The 26,832-nt window shown below is 37.1% G+C and overlaps 1 protein-coding gene across 5 annotated transcripts; it reads right to left on the reverse strand.

The window, feature by feature from the left end:
- Positions 1-4,548: 4,548 nt before the first annotated feature.
- On the reverse strand, positions 4,549-26,574 carry ston2 (stonin 2). Of its 5 annotated transcripts, none has more exons than XM_016572672.1 (7): positions 26,514-26,574; positions 21,272-21,431; positions 19,839-20,009; positions 16,258-16,440; positions 9,942-11,816; positions 7,513-7,715; positions 4,549-6,040 (listed from the first exon to the last, which is right to left on the reverse strand). In XM_016572672.1, exons 2-7 carry the CDS (start codon positions 21,345-21,347, stop codon positions 5,963-5,965), a joined length of 2,586 nt encoding a protein of 861 aa, XP_016428158.1. In that variant the 5' UTR covers positions 21,348-21,431; positions 26,514-26,574; the 3' UTR covers positions 4,549-5,962. The 5 variants fall into 5 exon arrangements, with proteins under 5 accessions (XP_016428158.1, XP_016428159.1, XP_016428160.1 ...); XM_016572673.1 differs by lacking the exon at positions 26,514-26,574 and adding an exon at positions 24,841-24,859; XM_016572674.1 differs by lacking the exons at positions 21,272-21,431; positions 26,514-26,574 and having other exon boundaries at positions 19,846-19,963.
- Positions 26,575-26,832: the final 258 nt, after the last annotated feature.

Below are 26,832 nucleotides of genomic sequence, written 5' to 3' on the forward strand. Positions count from 1 at the left end.
AGAATTTTCATTTTTGTGTGAACAATTCCTTTAACAGCTCTCTGGATTTTTCAGTGAACAACAACTTCAAGTTATTGTATGGTTTCAGAAGACTTGGAATACAGATCATGAGTGAAATACTTTTACAATATTTTATGGTGCTTTTGTGCCATTTTTGAAGTTTAAAATCCTGCATTCATTCATTCATTCATTCATGTATTTATTAAGCACCGATAAACACAACAGCAGTTGACCATAGTGCTGTACAAATAGAGTAAAAAGCCAGAAAGAAGAAAAAAATAAATAATAATAATAATAATAATAATAATAATAAAAACATCAATAAAATCCAAAACAAAAATTTTACATACAAAGTTAAAAAGATAAGAAAATAGGATTTCAACTTAGTTTTAAACTCATAGACAGACTTCGAAGCTTTCACAGATGAAGGAAGGTTATTCCATAGCCTCGGTCCAACTATTGCAAATGCACGATCACCTCTTGTCTTTAACCGTGATCTAGGCTGAGCCAAGGAGAGGTTTATTGTCGATCTCAGACATCGTGTTGGCTTATTTTCTTTTAATAAGTCAGATAGGTAAAAGGGTGCCAGGTCATTTAAGGATTTTAAAACAAATACCAATATCTTAAAATCAATTTTATAACGCACTGGTAACCAATTTAGAGTCTTTAAAATCTGAGTAATATGCTCTCGTTTGCGAGTCCCCGTTAGAAACCTGGCTGCAGCATTTTCAACCATCTGGAGTCGTGATATAGAAGACTGGGGTAAACCAACATATAAAGAATTACAATAATCCAATCGCGCTAAAACTAGGGCATGCATGGCTCTCTCAAGATCTTTAAACGATAGCCAAGATTTAACTCTAGAGAGAAGTTTTAAATGGAAAAAACTTGACTTCACTACTGTGTTAATCTGTTGGTCAAATTTTAGGGAGGTATTAAAGAGGACTCCTACATTTTTCACAGTAGGCTTAATGAAGGAGTTCAAATATCCAAGATTATGGCTTACATTAGCCTTATTCACCGGAGGCCCAAATATGATAACTTCTGTTTTACTAGAATTTAAGCATAAGAAATTTGAGGACATCCAAGATTTAATGTCCATTAGACATGCAAACAGATTTCCCAAACCTTTTGTGTCTTGTGGCTTCAGAGGCAGATATATTTGTGTATCATCTGCATAAAAATGAAATTTTTCCGTGTTTCTTAATAATATTACCTATAGTGGAAGCATATACAAAGAAAACAGGGTTGGGGCAAGAATGGACCCTTGGGGAACACCACAATTCAGAGGAGCAACTGAGGAAACCACATTTTCTATGTCCACTGAGAAAGTTCTATCACAAAGGAAGGATTTAAACCAGCTTAGGGCTTTGTCTCGAATACCAACACATTGTTCAAGATGTGAAATAAGAATGGTGTGGTCAACTGTATCAAATTCAGCACTCAGGTCCAATAAAACTAGAATAACTGAATCCCCCGAGTCAATCGACAACAGAATGTAATTTAATACTCTTAGTAAGGCAGACTCCGTGCAATGATTTTTCCTAAAACCAGACTGAAATGTCTCAAAAGTATTGTTTGTGTCCAAAAATTTTTGTAGTTGCAGAAGTGCTGATTTCTCTAAAAAATTTTGCTATAAAAGGTAAGTTAGAAATAAGTCTGAAATTAGCTAAAACAGTTGTGTCCAAATTTGGCTTTTTCAAGATCGGTCTTACTAAAGCATGTTTACAAAAGCTCGGGACAGAGCCAGTGAGAAAACTCGTATTTACAATTTTCAAATGACTTATTTCAAATTCATTTTAATAGTATTGAAACAAGGCACCAGCAAATAATAAATAAATAAAAAATAATAAAATTGTGCTCAGATGGGTTTGGAACAACATAAGAGTGAATAAATGATGACCGGATTTTCATATTTTTTTAACGGAGGTATGCTAGACATTGTGCGAAGACCATGATGAAACCAGGAACACAGTAATCTTTGATCTGTGATCTGAGTTTTAGCTCTGGCACTTTATTGGTCAACAGGGTCATTTTGGAGGTTTGGCAGTCTTCCCTGACCTTCTTCCGTTCCCAGACAGACAGCAAATTGACAAATGAAAAGACTGATAAACAAACATGCAGATGACTTGATAGGATATCTGAACATGCTACGATCCGCTACAGTGCCCTCGGCTTTGCGGGCCAGACGGTCGTGCCAACCATCTTGGCAGCACACACTGTATGCCACCCACACCGGCAGAACCCTAACCCACCCAGAAGAAATCAATAATGTGGATTCATCACATGCATTGCACACCACGTCAATGGGGCGTAAACTGACAAATTTGAACATTTTCCATAAAGAACACAGAGGAGATTTTGGACAAGTTCCGTTTTCTTACTCCACCGTCTATAGGAGTTACGGCAAAAGTTGAGCCAAGTTGTGTTTGAAAGGACCTTATTGAGCATATGGTAACATTATATCCCGATGACATACTGCAGATGAATACAACCCACTTCTAAAATGTAGACCAAGAAAAGCATCTCTGTCAGTGTATGGAGGACTAGGGCGAAGCAGCTGTTGTTGACTCATCTCGCTTCATTTTTAAATAAAGTTTGTTGTTGGCGCCCTCTGCTGGGTAAAATTTCTTCACATAACAAACGCGATTGATACTATCATTTACGATTGTTGCCAGTCATATTGTACGGTAGGCCTATAACTCTTGCATCCATATCTGTCTGTCTATCTATCTATCTATCATAAATCACTCTACCTTTTCTCCATATAATATATTCTAATACAGAAATAGAAATGTACAGCTTCAGGTGGGATATAAATTGAAAATAATATTAATTGGAAAAAGAGTCCAACTTGCCTATAAAACAGTCCTTGTGAGGTTTGGAGGTATTGAATTCAAATGACTTTATAGTTCAACTGCATCTCCTGGAGAAGTCTCACCCTATCACATTTATGCATGTGCAGACAGAGGATGAATTATTAAGAATGTGAGAATCCTCACAGGCGCTGTCCCTGCTGGAGAGAAACCTCTGCTAGATCAATATCTGCTTCACCTAGTGTCACTCGACAAGCGCTGGGAAATTTCTCTCTCCTAATTTCTCTCTAGGACAAAGCTATTACTTTTCTAAAATATCACGGGCCCAGAACGCTCGAGCCTATCCAGGATTTTCTCTGTATCGCAGAGGAAAATACAATAAAGTTGCAGGTCTAGTCTCGAGTGGACCTTTCCTTCACATTTGCCGCATTTCAATTTTCGAGATGGTAACTATGGAAACTCATGAAATGTTGACTACAACGATTTGAGGGGCTAATACTTTCTTCACATTTTATATTCGGGTTATAGACTGGAAAAGTACAGGTTCATGATATTTCTCACTAACCTAACTGACATCTTCTGTAAATTATCGCAGCAGCAAAGCATGTACAAAAAGATCCATGCAGGACAAAAGTTGAATAGGGGGAAAGGAGGCATATAAAGGCAAAAAGTCTGATCATTACCCAGAAAATTTGAGGATGAATGTAAAATTGTCTGAAAGTACAGACAGTTATGATAGGTAAAACCCTGGATCTATTGCTGCTTTTTAGTGAAAACTGATGACTGCCAACAGAGCAGCTCAGTTGCTGAATAGGCCAACATTCAAACCTGTTTTCTCTCAAATCATTATCCCAGCAAAATTGTTGAATCTAGCCTTTAAAATAACAAAAGTTATTTGGGCCATCTGTCATAGAGAAAATTAGATGGTAACATAAATCACTGTACCCTGTGTTCACTACACTGTTGCAATATAAGCATATGTAAAATGGTACTATATGCATTTTTTTTATTCCGATTCATAGGTTGAAAAAACTGGTGAAGCACTTGACAGTATTTTGGAGAGCCATCCACCTAAGTACAAAAACAAGAAATTAATATTTAATAATGTCTATATTTACATGTGGGTTTCTGCTCCTCTGACTTATAACTTATATAAGTTTTGTGGTCCATGCATTTCACTAAAATGTTCATGTTTGATAATATAACCCAATTACATTGTGATCATATATAGGAAATATCTTTTCAAACTCTTAAAACAAAAAGCATAGGCATCCACAAAATCAAAATACAAGCTAATTTCCAAAGTGAGAACTTTTTCTGCATTAAGTAACAATATTTCTTTTTTTTCTCCCCCAAATCAAACATACTTTATTGTATGCATGCCATCCAGCTGATAAATGATGACTGACTGAGTGATTGATGATAGTGGAATTACAATTATGTGGAAGACAAAGAAAAAACATCTAACAGTATTAAATGAATAGATATTCCCAAACATGAACAAAGAAATCCAACCCAGAAACCACAATATAATCAATCAATCCTGGAACAAACAAAACATTCTTTAAGACATAATAAATGAAATTGAAGACACTATTGCAAAATATGTCTTTGTCTAATATCAAAGTGTCAGTATTAACAGAAGTATTCAAATATTACATTACTGTATTTATTTTTTTAAAAGAATTATGTCAATGTACTTAATAAAAAAGCCAAATAAGAAAAGCCGACAACATTGGTTATAATTTTTTTGTTTAACAGTGTGAGATCATGGTCAGATCAGACGAACCATCATCAGGAAATTTATAGTTCTATTAAATGTTTTCCTCTGCATTACAGGACAAAACATCTTAAATCATAATCATTTTTAATTATGATTAAAAAATACATTGTCATTTTCAAATTCATTCTTGCTTACTACTAGGTTAGTGCACCGAACAATCAAAGCAACTGCGACTCCCAAAACCAAAACAACAAAATATGAAATAAAAATGTAACAAAAATAATGGACAAATATTATTTGGGAAATGTAATCTTAAATATTATTTTTTAAACACTTATTACTTATCAGTAAAAGTTCAACAACAATTAGTTAAATCAACAGAACATAAACCTGAAAAGAAATGTGAAGAAAAATTACAGTAGTAGTTGCTAGTTTTACAAAGTTATTATGACACCTTTTGAACCTACTTAATTGTTAAACTCATTTTTAAAAATGCTCATTAACTCGTCAAGATATGCAAAGTACAGGGTATTTTACATTCACAATCATTTCTCACTGCAGTACTTTGCTTTAAGACTTGAACACATTTGCAGCTACTCGTATTTGATTGTGTGTGTGTGTGTGTGTGTGTGTATATGTGTGAGAAACCCAAAGAAAACCCAAAGAAAAAAAGTGAACAAATTAATTGAATCTGAATGATATTTTCGTTTGGAATTTTTGTTGCTCTAATAAATATTCATAAAAACAATTTAAAATGTGCTTATAAGAGACTCATGAACACAAATCTAAGGTAAACAATTTGCATTACTGGTACCTTTCATTTTACTAGCATGTATTTTTAGAAGCATGTTTAATTAGAATTTAGTGAGGTTTACTTGTTTGTTTTCTAATTTTAAAAAAGCCCTGAAATGTGTTCCTCTGTACAAAGTCCCTCGTTATCCTCTGTACAAAGTTAAATAAAAAGAAAACTCACTTGGTAACACTACACAAATGACTCTTCATAGGCCAAAATATACAGAAAAATGTACACAACATTTCTGTGATATCTGCAGCTAAAACAAACCACAACAGCTGCATCGTTTTAGGCAAATTAGATTACTTTATGAGATGATTGCAAGTTACTCGCCTTGTGGACAAAGCCAGATTTTCATGTCCATAAAATACGATTAATAGCAAAAAGCAAATCATATTCTTGAAATATTTGGACATGCAATGCTTGCAGAGATCTGGAAATATACTGTAGTGTTGCAAGGGGGATCCCTTTTAGCATATCATCTTACTTCTAATCTAATTTCAATATTACACGTAATCTTTGCAAAAAGGAAAAAAGCAAGAAATGTAAATGAAAACTACCCCAGTTTAGGGTTGAACTTTCTCTCATTCAACAAGTGCAAGCCTTAAACCTCCCTCTCTTCCTGGTTCCTCACTGTTGAGTGCACTGGCCTGGTTGCTCCTTCTGAGGACTGTCCAATGTGCGCTCATTCTTCTGCTCCACTGCCACCTGCAGGACAACAGAAGCAAGTGCAAGTGAGTAGTCGAGTAGTAGCAAACATTAGCCAGACGGAGGCAGTCACTCACAACGAAAGGAAGTCGGGACTAATAACCTAGTGTAAACAGAACAACATCATCTCAAGCATCACCCGTTCTCACATGCTCAACCCAATTCAATCTGCCCATGACTGACCTCACCGGGGTTCAGACACCTGCTGCCACTGTCATGCCCCACAGCTATGCTGCATTTATCATATACAGCAAGATGCTTCATCAGCAGGTTTCTCTCTCATTCCTATACTGAGGTTATAGGCAGATTTTACATCTTGTTCCTGCCGTCCTGCTGTTTGTTGCACACCTCTGCTCAGTGATGAATCACTCCCTGTGGCTGCTGAACAGTAATGGGAACAGATGTTTGTAGAAAACAGCTCCAGCCACCTTAATGACATGTTTGGAATGCAGTAGGGAAAACAAGCTCTGGCAGCTGACACAGCAGGTTGCTTGAGGGTGACAACTTGGCTTTCAGTGGCTTTGTCACAGGGTACATGACATTTAGCTCAGACCCGCCCGAAGGGTTTGAAAATCACCACTAAATAACCAAATTAAATTACTGGTTTTGTGTAATACATAGGGTGAGGACAGGTGTATAAGAAAACATGGTATAAACAGCTTTAATCACTACTACACGAACACAGATTCAGAGGAGAGTGGGGTAAGGTAACTAGCAAACTATGCATAATTTCTCATTTGACCATACATAGCATTTAGTAGGCACCCATCATAATACAGTTTCTTGCGATCGAGCACATGAGAAAAGTGATAATGTTATGCAAAAAATGAAGATATTAATCTTAAACTAAAGCAAATTTATTTGATATAAAATATGTTTATTTTAGTTTAAATATACAGTTAGGTTAAAATATATGTAGTGTTATTACATATGGCAATTTTATTTTAGTATCATTGAGATAATATTATAGTTGTATTAACTAATATATGCAGTAATATATTTGGAATCAGTTATTATTTTTATAAAAAGAAATTAGTTTTTAATTTATTAGTTTAAAAAAATTATTTTAGTTAACGTTTTAGTAATTTTGCTGTTTTTGTCATTTTAGAAGCTTTTGTGTTTATATTAGTTATTTTAGTACATCAATTTAAATAAATAAAAAATGTAAATAAAATAAAATAAATTGATTTCAGTTGTTTATTTCATTTCAAGTAATAAAAATGTTTTTTACATTAAGACTTAGGTAATATGATTGTGCATTAATATATCCCCTCGTTTATGTTTATAGTTTCATTTGGAATTTTCTAATGACAACTTTTTTTAACGACACTTTCAGTTGATAGCAGATAACTGAAATATAGTAGTGTGTTAGTTTTACCTCATTCCTCCTTGCCTGGAGGACAACTTAAGCAAAAGGTGGCACAGCTACTTCACCCTCCCCTAACACACACACACACACACAGACAGAATACCTGATAGGAGTAATGTGATTTGTAGGTGATCCATTTCTTCAAGTCATTTCTGTCCCCCACGGACAGAGCGCGAACGGTGGCTTTGGACGCAGAAGCAGAGGGCATGTCAAACTCAACCTCCACCAGGCACTCAAACTTAGGAGGCACCTCCCAATCTGAGCCCAGCTCCAAATGACAGTAGAACGTATGAGGATGTCCCAGTGCTACAAAAAAATACCATCCACAACCATATTAATGTAATGCATACAATATTAACGCAAATAATTAATTCATGCAAATTACTAGAGGACCTTTTAGATGAAGTAAACCACTGGACCCGAGCAGCGTAGATATGTATAATTTAACATTAGCATAGAACTGGCCTCGATTCTGCTAAAATGAACTTAAGAAAGTAATGAAAAAGACGTTTTCTTCAGATGAATGATGCCAAACAGCATTGGTTTGTGTTTGTCTTGATGGCAAAACTTTGAATATGCAAAAAATGCTAATTTTTACTTGAACCTAAACATGATGTAAATATCTTGTAAAGTTGCAAAAAGTAGCTCACGAGTCATATGAAGTACTTCTGAAATATATAGTGTGCCTTTTTGTCCTTTCAAGAATTTGAGATTCTCCTTTTGTGTTCTATGGAAGAAAAAGTCATATGGGTGAACTAAATTATTATTCTATATACTTTTTGCATACTATTATTTGAAATATGACTTTAGAGAAGCGAGAATTTTAGAGAGAAAGAAAAAATCGTTTGAGGAAAAGCTGAATTGCAAAGCTCAGGGATGTCAGACTGTGAGCCTGTGAATTAACAGACGATGACAGCGTGAGTTTTGTCTAACCAATCAGACTCATGCAGGAGGAGGGGATCCCTGCTGATATACTATTGAAAAGCCTAAAGCACCAGCCATTGACAGAAAAAAAAAATACCAGGACTGACCACAATGCAAATGCTATTACAACAGAAAATCTACAAACAGGATAAAATATTTCTACACCACTGCACTTGCTTTGGGAGTCAATACTTCATTAAGAGGCATGGCTTTTACCATAGCATTGTGATTTGGAGGATGTGAGGATTTATTCAGCAGCACCAAAATATTAAAATCTTTAAATACTATCTATACTGGTATTATTATCATGACTATAGTGAAAAACAAACACTAAAATAATAATATCATTTTCAAATATTGGCATTATTTCAAAATCTTTCATACTGGGCACCAGTAAAATCATTATACCGTAAGACTAAGAAAAAGTTTTTGTTGGTTAATTTACTGACTAGACCTATTTGACATCCATGTGATGAAACAACTAGATAAAATAAAACAGCTCTTAAACAACTATTTGCATATGCTACTGCATAAGAGTAACAGAGAAGAACAAGATCAGTTTGACCTGAATGTAGAGACCGTATCATGGCTATGCTACGCTAATGCTATATCTAAATATTTCAATTTGTAGGTCACTAAATTGACAAAAACATTTAACATTACGGATGTGCATGAGTACTTAGAAGTGACAGCAATTATTGGTTACTATTTGACTTCTAAACTACTTTTAAACTTCAGAACAACACAGGTCACCTTTTTTGCATTCAAAAACTTTTAAAGGGATAGTTCACCCAAAAATTAAAATTGTCATTAATTACTCACCCTCATATCGTTCCAAACCCCTAAGACCTTCGTTCATCTTCGGAACACAAATTAAGATATTTTTGATGCATTCCGAGAACTCTCTGACCCTCACATAGACACTAAGTAACCTTACATGATCAAGGATCAGAAACATAGCAAGGAGATCGTTAAAATAATCCATGTGACATCAGTGGTTTAACCGTAATTTTACGAAGCTACAAGAATACTTTTTGTGCACAAAGAAAACAAAAATAATGACTTTTTTCAACAATTCGTCTCCTCCGCGTCACCCTATAGTGCCATTTTGGAGAGTATCACATACGTAAACAACGTATGCAACGTATGTACGCGGATATGTTGTTTACGTTCAGATCAAAGCGGAAACAACGTAAACTGCGTATCCGCGTACGTTGCAGCTGACACAGAACAGCATACGTTGTTTACGTATGTGATACTCTCCAAATAGGGTGATGCGGAGGCGACAAATTGTTGAATAAAGTCGTTATTTTTGTTTTCTTTGTGCACAAAAAGTATTCTTGTAGCTTCGTAAAATTACGGTTGAACCACTGATGTCACATGGATTATTTTAACGATCTCCTTGCTACGTTTCTGAGCCTTGAGAGCTCTCAGAATGCATCAAAAATATCTTAATTTGTGTTCTGAAGATGAACGAAGGTCTAACGGGTTTGGAACGACATGAGGGTGAGTAATTAATGACAGAATTTTCATTTTGGGTGAACTATCCCTTTAAGTAAATTCCTGTTGTTACACAATTTGACATTATAGCCACCTCAAAGTTCCCACCTGAGTTCTTGTCTGGCAGGCGACTGATCCTCCACACCACAGACCTGAAGGCCTGTTCGTATTTCGCCGTGCCGAGCGTGACCCTCATGGCCGGTTCGGACCCTGACGTGCTGGTTGAACCAAAACTGGCTCCTTTATTGAAGCGAGCCTTCAGGGACTTCTCTCCTGTCACACTCTCCCGCTTAAAGTTCTTTGCCCAAATTTCCGGTATGGGGTAACGGATAGCAACATTTTCACATGGTATTAATGTTAAAGGATCCCGATTGGATGAAAACCCCGTTGACATCACCAGCCAGGACTGCACCTCCACTTCCGCACCCTTGACACAAGCGACTGTTCTCAGAGTGAAGGGAAGGGTTTTTTCAGCAAATGCCGTTCGGAAACACAAAAGTTCAAAGTGGCGACCAACCGGTGGGCTAAACGTAATGGCTCGGGACTCCGCAAACTCTAACTGGTCCACACACTCATGCAGTCGACAATCCCGCAGTTGAATCCAACGTGACGTTGTGTTGGGAATTATGTCATGCCGAGAAACCACCTCTTTACCTTTGACCTGGACATCATTGAGGCCGATACTGCAAGGTGGAGATCCGTTCAAGAAGGCTAGCATGTTCACTCGGGTCAAAACTAGCTGCTCCAAGATACGGCTGTCCCCTTTGGAGACAATCCCATAGAAGTTATCCCTCACCTCCACGTGGATCTCCTCCTCAGTGTAAGTCGTTGGCCAGTTAATACCTTCTTGATCCACCGAGAGGCTTACAAGGCTCTCCTGCAGAGCATGTTGAAAGCTCAAGAAGTCTTCGTAATTTGTTGTCCCAAGCTTCACCGCTTGCTCTCTCACAGGCATATGAACCACTGTGACCTTGGGCTGGATCTTCCTCTTCTCTTTGTAAACCACATGGTCTACACTGATGGTATGAACACGGCCATTTTCGTCGTAGTTCTGGAGCTTGGGTTCAGATATCTCATGCTGGGAGTTTAGCTGGAACTCTTTGAAGGGCTTTTCCAGCCCTTTCTCATAGAAAAGTTGCAGCTGGCCGCTGTTCGTCAACCTGACAAATATTGGTCCCCAGTGACGTGAGGACATGATGTTCTTCTTCTCTGGGATGCGCAGGAGCATGGGCCAGCCATCCTGAGGAGTCATATGGTCTGGTTCGTAGGTAGAATCATCAGAGTCAACTTCCTCCACTGAACCATCTGGTAGAGTAGGACTACCGTCACGGTCAGGGTCAGAAATGTGAATATTCCTGAGCTGATCCAGACCATCTACAGGAAAGCCTGATGGGATACTATCTGTTCCAACTACAGAGTCTTTCTTAGATGAGAAAAGCCTAACAGATTCCCTTTTGATATCAGCATCTTCATACTCAAAGAACGGTGAGCTGAAGTTGGACACATCTGGTACCTCCTGACACAAGCCAATGCCTTTGGACGTTTTTAGGTCTGTTTTGTCTAAATAGGCACTGAAGGGGTTAATAGGCGAAGGTTGTAGGTTCGAGAGCTCATCATCCAGGAAAGGGTTCTTCTTGTTGTAAGGCACGCTGTTGTTCGATAGTGTGTTATTAAACTCAAAGATGGAATTGGTGCCATCAGGGGTCAGGTCCAGAATGTGTCTCTCTGTCATCTGGCCACAAAAGGAAGAGGAAATCAGGTTGCTGTTGGCATCCTGCAGAGGAGAATTGTTGAGGTTATCCAGTTTTATATTAGACTGTCTCCCTGGAGGTTGGAAAACGGAGTCCTCCTCATCATCAAAGGTAACCCAGCTGGCAAAGCGGTTGGAGGTGACATAAGATTGGCCATTAGTGTGTTGGTTGTTTGCTGTCCAGTTGAATGAATCCATGTTCATTCCTTCATCCTCTTGGCACACAGAAGAATCTATCAATAAAAAAAGAATACGGAGCTGTTTCAACACTTTTAGATGAAATCTGAGCAGGGAAAAAAAGCATGTCATATATGAGAGGCAGACATAATCTTATAAACAAGAAAACGGATGACCTCCTTGGACTTTCCAGTGTCCTTTGAGCCTATTTCTGAAACCTAATTAGAGTCACAATGGTTGGATTATTTTGGTCCAAATCAAGAAACGACTGAAAGACATTTCCACTAACAGGAAAGAGGCAGATTCCAATCAACCACAATTCATAAGCAAGCATTCGCATACTTTCACTCTCTTTCAACATGCTATGCATTCAATTCAATATAGATATATTAATATTTTATAAGAAGAGGTGTGACTGACTACAGAATAATCAAGTTTTCAGTCTGAGAGTTGTTGTTTTTTTTCACTAGGACAAAATGGATCTATTTTCAGGAACAATGGGATAGTTGAATAATCAATTTATTTTTAGTCACACCAAGGTCACAGAAGACAGCTTGAAGACCAAATCGCAAGAGCTTGAATTAATTTGTGCAATACCCCTACTTTTTAACGGCTAACAATTTGACTATTTACCACATTCAGATTACAGACCTTGACTCGGTATGTTTACATGCACTTTAAAAAAATCGATGTCCCACTAACACAGTTTTTAAAATGTCATGTAAACACTTTTCATTTGAAACTGGGACGTTCAATAATTCTGAATGAACCTGCAAAAAAGCACAAGTAAGAGTGATGGCAAAAGAAAAGAAAAAAAAATAATTAATTAATTAATCCTTCTGCTCTCTTGAACCAAGCTCAAACTCTTGTCTGTTCTAGTTCTCCCATGCCAAATTAGAGAGACAGTCTTTACCTGTTGCTAGGCACCAGCATTCCCCACCTCAGACCTACTTTCTCTGCCAATGCAACAAAGCACTGAATGGTCTGTCTCACATGCTGAAAACTGGCATGACTGCACTATGCAACAAGAGCATACATATGCACACTCAGACTCTGACACACTAACTCACAAACAACAATTTTTAGAAACTAAAATCCAATAAACAACTAATAAAGCTATGGGCCTAATTTATACTTGAATTGTTCAGGCCAACTCTTTCCAGTCTCTTAAAACATTGCTTATTAAATGTGAGAGAGTGTTGGCACTATGGCTTGTGGCTTTGTTAATCTTCTCATATTAGTTCAACAGGGTTCATCACACTACAAATCAACTGAAACCATTACTATAACAGAAAATAATAAAAGACTACAATACAAGACATGTGCACATACAGAAGCGGCCACAAACATAAAAAGACTCAGATTTCAAGGCTCATATCTTATCAGCCCTGGAGGCAGAAGGTTAAAAGATTATCCCAGCTCAGAAAAAAATGCAATGTCTCAAACATGAATACTTATGAACAGCGTCTGCGCACCTCCAAAGCAAGTTTGTTCATGTTCTTACAAGGGATACATCAAATCAGCCAGAGGGTGAGATGCAAATTGCAACCATCAGAACAAATGTTCAAAGTTTAATTAAGTTCAAGTTTAATTAATAAAAATAAATACATTTCTATATTTTTTTACATCTCTATTTTTTATTCCAACAAAGACACCGTTTAATTGCAGAACACTAGCATACACTGCAAACAGTTATTAATCAGTATTTAATTGTTTTTGAAAAAAATAACTAAACATCCAGCAAGAATTATTTACTTATACTGCATACATTGTTTTCTGAGAACAGAATTTATATTAAGTTTTTTTTTAACATACTGCCATTTTTTACAAGCATAAATCAGTAACAGTTTAGTGAGGTTTATACTTATAACAAAAACATCTTACACAACTTTGCTTCTTAAGTAAATTTATCTTATATTTACTGGACAAAAAAATATTAAGAAAATTTTTTTTTGCAGTCTAGAGAGTCTGTTCTACTGAGTAAACCATGAAAGCAAAATCTTGTTGCTAAGCATCAACTTACTGGTATTTCGTCAAACTTCCAGCTCCAAGCAAAACTCAGCATGGATAGAGCGCTGATCCTGAGGCTATATAAGCAATGCCAAGTGAGACTCCAACAAATGCTCTCACCCCGCTTCTTTTTTAAAAACAGACTACCCAGTTTTAGAATACAAAATTGAAAGACGAATATATGCATAATCAGCATTAAAAGATCACGTTATATATTTCTTAACAGAGGAAGGAAGAATGGCTAAACGAAAACTCTGCAACAACCACAAGCATTTATAAGTCAAAACTCTGTGCAAAGTCTGTCACAAAGCAACAGTGTGAAGAAAAAGACTCACCAGTAGAGCAGATTCAAGAGTCCAGGTGCTAAAGAGAGGAAACAGATGGGACACTAATTGTGAGGCTTCACTACGGCACCATGCATTAAAAAGCAGGTCACATGACCTCCTCTGTCCGTGAAGTGCCCGCACAGACATGTAGATGCCTGTTGGTCTGCCTGCCAGCCTGCCTCCTTCACAGGAGGAGTCTACATTTTTGACAGGTAGCTGTCTTTACAGAAACCACACCTCAACACTCACAGAGAAAGGCATTCTTTGAAATACGATTGGTCGAAAACAAGGTCAGAAACATTTTGTGTGCTCTCTCATGTTTGTCTGTAACCATGTGGAGAAGTGATTCTGTCCTTTGAATATCCCAATTATTTGCCATATAAAAGAGAAGGCGTGGAAATGTGATACAGAAACTGACTCATCAATAACATGATGGTGTGCAACAAACAACTATTTTTTACAGCTACAAAACGTGCAAGTCAACTGCCATCTGACTGCAAACTTAAGAGCCGAGACAAATGGTTGGCAGGTGGTGTTTGCACTGAAGTCTTGATCTGCTTTGAGATCTCTCAATCCTTTCCCACAGCACTAAGCTACTGACCTTTATTTTGCTGGTTTCAGGTCAGTCCTTCTAAACCAGAGCATTAACTGGGGATAACTTCAGAATTAGCCTTACTGTGCACCCATTCATTTTCCTTAATGTTCTCATCAAATGGAGACTGGCACTCTTAATGTACTATTACTGTTAAATGATCATATTTCACCATTACTCTAAACCTTAAAGTCACTAAATGATGCATGTTGGTGAGAAGACACAGTGGAAGTGTCATCTCTGACAGGAAGAGCTTCCCCATAATGTGAAGCGGAGTGATAGCTGCAGGTGTGAGTCACAGGAGGCAGGTGTTTTCACGAGGACATTTGCAGGGGTTAAAGGTCACAGACAATGAGGAAGCGTGCGAGATTCCCAGCAGGATGTGCTCTTAAACAAGCTGTTGCTCTACTCTATAACCTCTGCTGATCTGAGATTACAGTAATTTATGCTGTTCTCTGTAGAGATTTGCTAACTGATGACAATGCCCTTCTGTGTGGGCGCCTTTGGGTATGACAAAACCACATTCACACACGTTTTCTCTTCCTCTCCCAACCGCACACACACACACACCCATTGCATCTCTATGGACAACAGCATTCTTATGCATCACCAGAAATGGAATGAGAAGGAAATGAAAATGTGCATTGTATATCAAATGCACTGCACGTCCTGATAAAGAACATCATTAGCCATCTGTGCCTGTAAATTAGCCTGACACAAAGCTTTCATAAAGACCTGGCTTGCACCATACAGCTGCATAAACACTCATATTCACTCGTAACCAATAGTCTCGGCTTACAATGACACATTCATATTCCTGAACCAAAAATTTTTTTTAAAGAATGTTTTATCTTTTTTCTTACAGGCTCAAACACTACCAAACTCCAGCGTAGCTTGGCATAATTACACACTTGACTATTTACCTTAACATTTGCTTTAACTAACACTCAATATGCACTTCTATGTGACTCCATTTTCCCACAGCCTGAGAAATGAAGCATGCTGCATTTTAATAAATAAAACCGTCTTAAGCACCTCAACCTCTCCTGTCTCCATAGAAACCCTGGTCTGAGTGAGCTATTGCTGGAGGGCCGAGGCAAGAGGCCCGAGATGGATCGTGCAGGAGCGCTAACCGCTCTGCCACAAATTACCTGCAAGAGAGAGAGCGTCCTGCCTCAAATCAGCACAGCGTTCCTTCAGAGCCACCATCACTCACACGAGAGGAGCGTCTGAGGAGCAGCTGTCACAGACCGTGTGAATGTATTTGTTCCGATTCCTCTATCATTTACTCCGTCGTGAAAAGAAACCGTCTTTTCATTCCGCCTGCGTTCCTAGATGCGACCCCGGAGGCTGTGCTGAGCAACGGAAGGGATTTATTGATGGATAATTCAGCATGTGAAGCATTTCCTGTGCGATTCCCACTTCCTTCTGTCTTCTCACGAGGGGACAGATTTTAATTACTGTTTGAGGCACTGGGTGGATATAAATCCGCCACTTACAGATGTTCGACTGATGAGAGTTACACATTTATTAACTTAGTAGGTAGGACTCTGTGTGTGTGGTACTCACTAGGAGAGTGGGGACAGGAGGGTGTTTGACTGGGTGGCTCTTCAGTGTTAAGTGAGGGCAGGTCACAGGAAGACGCCCCCATGCTCACGGAGCTCTGCTCCTCTGATTGGGTGGTCCAGCTGCTCTCTGATGGGGGAACGGCACTCCAGAAACTGGCCGAAGAGCAAATGCTGTGCCTGGGACCTGCAATAAAGCAAATGTCTTTAGAGATATAGATTTAGGATATATAGGCATAAAACAACTGCCATCTTCACAAACAGGTAAAAATTCTGGATTTAAAAAGGAAAAGTTCACCCAGAAATATGTGTTAATGCATTTCCCTCATGCAGGTATATATATATATATATATATATATATACACACATAATCCATATGTATACCATACATTTTTTTGTATAAAGATATTTACATACATTAACTTGAAACAATTTGTGGTTGGTAAGATTTTTTTTCCATGTTTCTCACCAAGGCTGCATTTATTATATTGGGATATTGTACGATTGTGAATTATTATTACACTTTAGAGTCACTGTTCTATATTTTAAGAGCTTTTAAATTGTAATTTATTCCTATGATGAAAAGCTGAATTTTCATCGGCCATTACTCCAGTCTTTAGTGTCACATTATACTTCAGAAATCATTCTAATATGCTGATTTGGTGCTTAAGAAACATTTCTTATTATTATCAATTCTGAGAACAGCTGAGCTGCTTAATATTTTTGTGGAAACCATGAAAAAGAACAGCATTTATTAAAAAATAGAAATCTTTTGTAACTATTCAAGTCTTTATTGTAACTTTTGATCACTTTAATGCATCCTTGCTGAATAAATGAATTTCCTATTATATGCAATAATTTGTATTAATTTTTTATAATAAAAATAATAAAATCTTAATGCCCCCAAAACTTTTGAATGGTAGTGTCGATAATTATTTCCATTAATTTATTTGCATTTCATTCCATTTTAATTTCCTGAAATTAAACGACTACAATTTAAATGACAATTCTACCTCCTATTTTCTACTGTAATTCAGGAATTGAGTTGAAATCTGAAGGTATTGTCATTTTTGATTCTGAATGGTGCACAACTCTGTTATGTGTGTTTGAATACCGTAAATGTGTGTCGCTAATGAACAGGTGTTATCATTGAATTAGGAACGAGAGACTATTAAATATTCACAGTGGGGAAAAGCCCTTTAGTAAAAGGATTAAACATCAAGGGTGAGGTGAGATAACGCAGCATACTGATGTGTATCAGCCTCGTCAAACAATCGAATCGATCGACTCAATTATTTTAATTAGCACTGCTGTAATTACTATCAGAGGACACATTACTTATGTTATGAAATACTGTGTAGAAGAATGCTTTGAAACAATGATAGAGAGAATACAGTAGTACTACACAGATGATGTTTTAGATTCAGGTTGGAGTAAATATGTGAAGTCAGATGACACACTTCCAGTCCTTTAAATACATGTAGGCACTGCTGATGCTTAATTAAACAATTGGGATTCAAAAACATCCCAAACACAGGATGTGTTCACTGCCTAGCAACAAATCCAGTCGCATGCTTTTTTTCTGGAGCTCAATTAAAAAAAGTTCACAAAAGTAGTTATTTAAAACTTTATGACCTACTTTAAAAAGTACAACATAAAGAAGAACTTGAAAATGTTACAAATATAAACATTTTGGGGTTACAGGTTGAAATGGATGCAGAAGTACATTAGATTAATCATGCAAGTCATTACAACAGAGAAGTGGTTGGATGCAATGAATTTATTCATCATCTGACTAAGTATCACAAAAACAAAAAAAGATGATGTCTAAGCATGACACTACTGCATCATCAGGTTGTAAAATTAAAAGTACAGTCAGCTAACTCTAAGAGGAACAATGCACTTGCATGATAAAAAATTATCACTTGCCAAGTGATTAAAAGTCTTTCCTAAAAATTAATAAACTGAATTTGAACTGATTCCAACTACTCAGATCTCTGTATTTTCATATAGCCGTCTTGCCACTGATGAGTGAAATCTCAGCCATTCAAATGAATAGTTTTAAAGATTTGAATAATATTCTCAGTCTATGAGAAAAGAAAACAAGTGTGCATGTGGGATTACTCCACCTAACACTCCTTTTCCTGAGGTTCCCAAACCTCTGATTTCACCACAAACAACTTCAGATGGATCCATATGTGCTCTGATGGGTTTTTTTAGTCGATTGAAAAAAATTAACGCATTATGTTCACAATATACTTATTTAATATAACAATGTCAACATGAAGTTTCTGTTGCATTAGCATTAAAAAGCATTGCTTTCACTACTCATCTTTGTTGTTTTATCTTCCCATTTAAAAAAAAAAAATAGTATTTAGTCGATCCAAAGTGATATGAATCTGGATGCCTTTGAATATAAATAATGTAAGACATTGTGGTTGGATAAACCCTACATCAGACATTGGCTTTCTGGCTGCTAAAGCTTCCTCTAGACCACACATGGAAATTAAGGCATCAAACCTGAAATCATCTGTTGGACAGCCCCTGTAATCGGACTAAATAAGCAGTACTTTAACAAACCCAGGCTTGATCTCTTAGTGATCATATTATGAAGGAATGATAGACCGGCTGCACCCTTGACTTCATCCTAAGGCAGATTTCATGCAAGAGCAACAACAGCTGAGATGAAAACTACAAGCAAGAGGACTACTGGAGAAATATTTTGAGGACTGATGAGAGCAAAATATAAATTTTTGGTTTAAATGAGAAGCGATATGTTTGGAGAAAAGAACACACTGCATTCCAGCATAAGAACCTTATCCCATCTGTGAAACATGGTGGTGGTAATATCATGGTTTGGCCCTGTTTTACTGCATCTGGGCCAGGATAGCTGAAGCTAGCAGTTCGTAGGAGGAAACCCACCATCATCATAGAGTAGAAGTGGTTCTGTACTGAGGAACGTGCTAAAATTCCTACAAGTCATTGTGCAGGACTGATCAGCAGTTACATGAAATGTTAAGCTGCAGTTATTGCAGCAAAAGGGGGCCACCCCAGATACTGAAAGCAAAGATTCACATGCTTTTACAACGCACAGATATGCAACACTGGATAATTTTTCTCAATAAATAAATGACAAAGAAAATATTTTTGTCTAATTTGTTTGATTGGGTTCTCTTTGTTCACTTTCAGGACTTGTGCGAAAATCTGATGATGTTTTGGGTTATATTTATGCAGAAATATAGAAAATTCTAAAGGGTTCACAAACTTTCAAGCAGCACTGTATGTGTGTGTGTGTGTGAACTTAAGCCCCAAAACACCCTCAGACCCCAGAGGGTTAACCTTAGAGTACTTAAACTGAGCTCTTTTCTCAGAAGATTTAGTTTGTTTCCTTATTATATGACCCCTTTTTGAAACTGCGTGCATTGCATTGCTCTGTTTTCTTGTATTGTCAGTGTTTTTTAAACGAACTGAGGGATGATGGATTGTATTGTACTCCGAACATGCCTTTGGGAGCACAGTATGTGAATCTCATGGTTAGATTCGAACTTCCATGCAATAAAAAACATATTTAAGTTGTTCTCATACCTTTTACCTGTGATGGGGGAGGAGGAGGAGGAGAGGGTGACCATGGTTTGTCATCAAACTGAACCCAGGAATTCAGCTGCTCTGCTTTTTTGCCAGACACGCATGGTACTTCTGCCCAAGTAGCAGAGTCCTGCACAGGCTGATCTAAAGAGGGCTGGAGGTGGTCCTCATCTTTGGACCAGAAGAAGAAACACAGTTAGAGAAATACAGCCTCTTCTCAGTAAAAAGGTCACAGTTAAATGTTAAATCTAGCAGAGTGCAAGAACTGTGGACCGTTCCCGCAGTAATCACTATGGAGCAATGACCTCAGGACGCAGGAATCTCACAGAAAGGTCTGAACACAAACTCAGACAGAGTAAAACAAACTGATATCCACTCAGCAAAAAGGTTACACGTCTTTATAATTCCTTACAAATGGTGCACATAAAGTCCTGAAACTATTTTTCAATTAGACACAAGAACTTCTAGAGCTTTTTCTTTGCCATCTATAGCATCATTCAACAATCCAACATCGGACATGGCTTCCCACCAGTCTAAAACTGACATTAGTCAGGGTAGTACCATATTTAATTTTTGACAAGAATGAAAACAAGGCTATGAGGGATAGAAGTACAGTATGGTTGGTGGATTTATACTGTTGTTTAACATCATGCCAATTGTGCAGCTGACAAAACATCTTTCCAAAGAAACTTTCTGTAGACAAGAACTCCATAAAACTGTTTTGAAAGTTGTGAGTTTTCAAATCTAGTACTTTTATACTGTACACACTATAGTCTATCCCTCACAGCCTTCACTTGCATAAAATGCAGAATGGCTTCTGCCTAGGGCTGGACGATATGGTCAAAATTTATATCACGATATATTTCTTAATTTCGGTCGATACGATATAATTCCGATATCGATATGAACACTATTAATCTGAAATGGAAATCTTTTGTAACATTATAAATGCCTTTATCATCACTTTTGATCAATTGTAAGCATCCTTGCTAAATAAAAGTATTAATTTCTATAATTTCTTTCCCAAAAAAATAATAAAAATTATACTGAATGGAATAGTGTATAATTGATTTTGAAACGTGCACTGCTCATGTTTATTCCACGAAGTCAAAAAGCACAAATAAATCAATGTATGTGAAACTGGTAATATATATCGAAATATCGGAAATGTGTTTAAAAATCATATCACCGTTATTGAAAAAAATTATATCGCGATACATATTGATACTGAATTATTGTCCAGCCCTACTTCTACCCTGACTATGGTCTGTCATTGACTGGTCAAATAGAAACCTCTATTTACATGTATTTGTTTTGCAGACATTCATCAGCACAGGATTCAAGGTACACATTCTAGTAGTTATGTTTGTTCCATGAGAATTAAACTCATAAAACATCTTGTAACTCTAAGTAAAGACTATGTTTGTACTGACCTGCCTGTGACTCCTCATCTGAAAAAGCAACCCAGCCTGGTCTGGGTTCAGTCCTGCTACTGGCTGTAGCAGCCATGGGAGTTGTCCTGTCCTGTGTCTTGTACCTTGTAACGTCGTCTCACTCCCCCCAAATCTTGGATTCCATGTCCACCTAGGAAGGCTTAAGAAGAGAGAACCATCAGCTATTCATTAGGGTTAGATATATTTTGATAAAGGTATTTACCACAAAATTAATTTTCATTTAAAAGGGACATTAAGGAACCTTTGACCAAACAGTTCGAATTGACAAAAATGTTTAAAACAAGAAGTAAAACTAAATGTTTTTGAAATATCATGAATTCATCAAAACCTGTAATATTGTTAAATATTAGTACAATTTTTAATGCCTGAATATATTTTGAAATGTAGTTTATTCCTGTGATGGGAAAGCTGAATTTTCAGCAGTCTTTAGTGACATATGACCATTCAGTAATCATTTTAACATGCTGATTTGGTGCAGTTGTGAATCAGTGTGTCAAAAATTCAGTTTCAGGAATCAGTAGTTCAAGTGTAACCACACAGTTGACATAACAAACAGTAGAACATAACTCATCCCGTGAGGAGGCTTTACAGGATGAGTTATATTCTACTTGTGCTTGTTGAGAATACAAAAAGACTGCAAATTTGAGGCTGTGATACCACAAATGAACAACCATTGCTACAGGAAAAAAATAAGAGACAGAGAATGGAAAACTCAGGGACAACATGTATTGTCTAGGCAAAATAAATTTCTCCACAGCAAGTAGTGACAGCAGTAAACACAGAAGGCTTGTGTAAGTGTTTTTGACTGCCAAACAGAAAAATACATGCCTCGACAGGGCGCTTTAAAACAGGATGGAGGCAGTGCGAAGCCACAGGAAGGACTACTGATAAATGTCTGACAACTGAAAACCATTTATAACACAAATAGCTACTACAGCCCCTCTGGCTACTCGGATCAAACATCATACAAAGAGGAGACATAAAAGCAGTGTGTTTTAAAGAAAATCAAAGCTTAAAGTGTCAAGGATCACAGCACTCTAATGTATTATTAAGTGTACACGAGGAACCGGGTGAAGAATGCACCACCAAAAAGTCACAAATGACCTTCAAATGTCACGAAAGAGGAAAAGCACAGTGGCAAAAGCTCAGAGGCCATTGTGATCAGGATTTTTCCACATCAGAGAGGGCCTATTTTCTCTCCTAAATCGAGACCCTGCAGGAAGCACACTTTCATAGAGGAAACACACTTGGATGTGCTGAACAATCTGGTAAACTGGGGCCAATTCCGTAACATGTTTTTGTTCTGGTAAATCTCTCCTTTGCATTCACAATCCGGCTGCATGCTACCCTTCCTCAGCCCCCTATTTCACACCAAACAAAGCAAAGCACCTCCCACCAACTAGAGGATTCATTCAACATTGCACAACACCCATATATTTATTTATTTATTTATTTACCATTTGTTACCACCATTTGTAAAATGGCCTGAAAACTAACATTAAAAACCAAAAACCTCTAATTATAAATGAATTGGGTCTTCTTGAAAAGAATGATTAAAAAAATATTTTTTTATTATTTTTACACTATGCTGTAACTTTTATCCCATTTTTTTTAGAATACCATTTTTTACAAACTTGTAATTGTACATTTTTAACTAAACAACCAGTCAGCAATTACCTAATGTAAACATTACAGTAATTGTTATTAGTTCTTGGTTAATATGGAGTCAGATATGAACAGGAAAAAAAAAAGTTAAAAAAAGTCAGTCTCTTACTCAGCAGTCATTTAAAGAGTCAAACCATTTACTCACTGATGAGTTTGGGTCTGTGAGATTTGTGAACCTGTTTGACTGATTCAAATCTTACAAACACACACATGCAAATAAAGCTGCCCCATCTGACTACATTTACATTTTTTCTGAAATATTTTCATTCTGGCCATTTTAGTTGCACTCTGTCTGGAGCCTTTAGAGTGTGTAGCCAGAATTTTAAAGCAACACCGATGTTTGCAGCTGCAAAATCTTACAAAACTTCCTTCCACTTCTCAGACTCCAACAGGCTTGGGCTCTGGCGGTCTGTCAGTTATGTCAGCGGTGCATGCTGGCGTCCACAAGATATGTGCACAATATTGGGACGTTTGGCAGAACTGGTCTGCAGAACTCTCTTACTGTGTCAAATCTCTCTCTCGCACAGCCATCCGAGAGCTCATGATCATGCATGGCATCATCATTCGGACTGTGCTTTCAGACACTGCATAATTTCCTGCTGTCAGCGCACAGAGTCACAGTGAGTTTGCCTCACAGAGTCCAAGTTTTAACACTTACCAAAACAAAAAAAATAGCTAGGAGTAAAAACAAACAGATCAAACAGGAAAAACCGCGTCCAAAGTGTCCAGAAATGCAGGAACAAACAGTTATTATCTATGTGGTAGTTCTGCTATGTCAAGTCACAGCTAGACCTCAAAAATACATGGTGGTCACCAACTACACACCCGGGTATATGACAGTAGTGCAGAACACAAGAAGCATCAGGTGCATCACATCATGAAGAGCCAACAGGGCTCAGTTCAGCATCCTATTGGGCCAATAGCAATGATCCAAATTATGTTGTTGTTATTGTTAACACTAAAATTAATAAGATTTAAAAAATAATTTTGTTAATTTATATATATATATATATACATAAATTAAAGTTTAGTTTATGTAAAATAAATGTTTAACTAAAATTACTAAGACTAAAACATAATATAAATGGATATATAACAGGAAATATCAAATAAAGCTAAACATAAATATCTAAAAAATAATAATAATAATTACTAAAGCACATAACAAAATGACTAAAACCTAAACTAAGATTAAAACTAAAATTCAAATAATTCAAATTCAAAATATTTATAAAAAAAACATAAAAATATAACAATGAAATAACACTTGGGTGTATGATGTTGAAATGAAAATATATGATAAATAAAATTCATAGCAATCAATCAGACCTACAGTATAATATTTCTTAATAATATCAGTTTTAAAAACTCTGGGGAAAATAAAGTGGCTGGAGTAGTTTTACAGCATGACAAAAACAAGTGTTTGCTTCCAGACAGCTTGATTATAATTGAAGTTATCAAGATTTGTGTGTTAGTTTTGTTTTGCATCTGTCTAGCCTGATTATGTTGTTGTTGTTTTGAAATGTATATGGTGAGGATGATCTCCTGCCTCACCAACCATGGCATTAACCATTCCTGGTTTAAGACCAACAGGTTTTAAGGGGCCAGTGAGGAGCCAGATCATCCACCAGCACAGAAAATTAGTTCCTTAACTCCTGCAGTGTCCCCCTACTGCGCCTAGCAGGAGAGACCCCGTCATTCCCTAAAGCCTCACCTCATGGAGTGGGCTTGCCGAGATGTCTCACTAAAACTCAGCCCAGCACCACAAGACAACAAAAAGTAGTTTGATTTTAATAAAAAAGCGCCTACACCCCCCTCCTTCCCAAAAGTTCTCTGCTTCATGCCAAGTTCACAGAAACTGTTTACAGAGCAGTGAAGCTCACATGAATAACACCATAATCTCCAGACGCTCTACCAGAAAATCCTGCTGCGCTCAGTCTTCAAAGACACGGCCATCAGCTCCAAAACAAGTAGAACGAGTAAAAACAAATAGGTAAAGAGGTCACTCCACCACCTGGGACAGATGAATGCAGCTAATGAAGGACATTTCCCCTCGGATAAAACACCATGTGCCCTGCGGTAACACTGCCCGGCCGTGTATGAAGATGAATGCTGACAACTACAAACTTTCTTTTCACACATAGTGAGACTATAATTGAGTTAATGTAGGCAGGTAAAATACACATAGCATTGCCATACGCAAACCTTTACCATCCATGAGTCAGTGAATAAGAGTATTTTCACAAAGGTAGGTGGAATTGTGGGCAGGTTTTGCAATGTAGGACAAAGGATAATATAACATTATGTCTTGATTCATTTCTGAAACGTCATGTTAGAGTGATGCTTTGTAGTCTGGTAAATCCCAACAAGGACATGGATATTTAAGGTATGCGTTTTACATAGACAAAAGCCAACTGTACAAGCCCAGTTCTAGCCATGACTCAGCAAGAGCAAAGCTCCATATTATTCGCATACCTATACAAAACATCAAAAACATTGCTGCCGCCACCACCTCCACATGCTTTTCACAGCAGTTTCAGTTTCACCATCCCCTGAGGAATTGTGCATTTCCTTTTAAATTAATGAACTGATAGCAAGTGTTTGATTGGACACAAATCTATGCAGTGCAGCATGAGTCATCAAAATTTTAAGCTCCATTTTTCAACTAAAACTGAACTAAAGACTGCTTTAAATCTAACACTAAAAATTACTCTAATTCTGATTTCATAGGTTTGGGAGGGGAAAATAAACGTTATCACAAAATGATGAAAAGATGCTAAAACCATCTCATATTATTTCAAGAAAGTCCCATATTGAGCAACTTCTGTATTGTTTGTTGAAAACTGTGTTAAAATAAGTGACTGCAGATTCTTTAAAATCACTGGTGAACCCTTAAAAAATTCTGAATATGCAGAAGTGGGGGCATAGGCCTACATGTATCCAACTAAAATGTTACAACAATAGATAACCATGCATTATGGAAATGTAGCAGATTGCAGAGAGTGGAACAACAAAAACGTACTGAGAGGTATTTTTATAGGCCTAATTAAAACTATTTTCACCAGCACTAAGCATTTAAGAATATTAAAGATTTGCGTATCACAACAATATACTGTATACTGATATGATCGTTTCCTTTCATTATCAACTCAATCTATATGCTGATCACACAACACTAATCTACTGTGATGTAATCAAATGAGTAAAACAGGCTTCAACACGTAACAATGGCACAAAAACAACTTGAAAAGTCTCCTTATCACATCAACTTCACATAAAAACTTATTCGATCTGTATATTCTGACATTTGATAACTTTTTGCCACGTATTACATATATCCTGCTACCTATGTAAACAAAGCACACGCGCTTACAACAACCTGTTGCAACACTGAGAGACGCATAGTTTCACGGTAACTAATGTAACTTAAACATTTAACCCTGAATATATATCTGTGAAAATATTAAAAAGATTATTAGGCAAATTAAGTCGACAGTGTTCTGTTTAACCCAGCAACGAGCCCAAAAAAAACAAGTGCACGGGAATATTTACATACCGATATCGTGTTGTTGAGTCTAAGCAGATTGTAGCGCTCACTCGCTCCCGGTGAATCTGGTCTAATGCCCCACCTTACTCGCAGCTGATTGGACAGTGAAAGCAGCGCTGTTCGAAGCCACACCTTATTGTCACATGATTGGACAGTTAAAACAGCGCTGCTTCAAATGTCCAATCAGATGCTAACTTAACCAGGTGGAGTACTAAAGAAAGTTGCCCCAAAACGCATCACACCAGAGAATAAAAAGTGCGTCTAATTAAAGGTTTTAAATATTATATTATATTATATTATATTATATTATATTATATTATATTATATT

This window comes from Sinocyclocheilus rhinocerous, unplaced genomic scaffold (genome assembly GCF_001515625.1).
Source record: "Sinocyclocheilus rhinocerous isolate Xijiao unplaced genomic scaffold, SAMN03320098_v1.1 scaffold1163, whole genome shotgun sequence".
In the NCBI taxonomy this organism is placed as follows: domain Eukaryota; kingdom Metazoa; phylum Chordata; class Actinopteri; order Cypriniformes; family Cyprinidae; genus Sinocyclocheilus; species Sinocyclocheilus rhinocerous.

What these genes read in the sequence shown, in the direction of transcription:
- ston2 (XM_016572672.1), bottom strand. Translation starts at nt 21,347, where the DNA reads ATGGCTGCTACAGCCAGTAGCAGGACTGAACCCAGACCAGGCTGGGTT. An exon ending in AGATGAGGAGTCACAGGCAG is followed by an intron (nt 20,010 to 21,271) that starts GTCAGTACAAAC and finishes TCTGGTCCAAAG; the next exon opens with ATGAGGACCACCTCCAGCCC. An exon ending in CTCCTGTCCCCACTCTCCTA is followed by an intron (nt 11,817 to 16,257) that starts GTGAGTACCACA and finishes TTTTATTGATAG; the next exon opens with ATTCTTCTGTGTGCCAAGAG.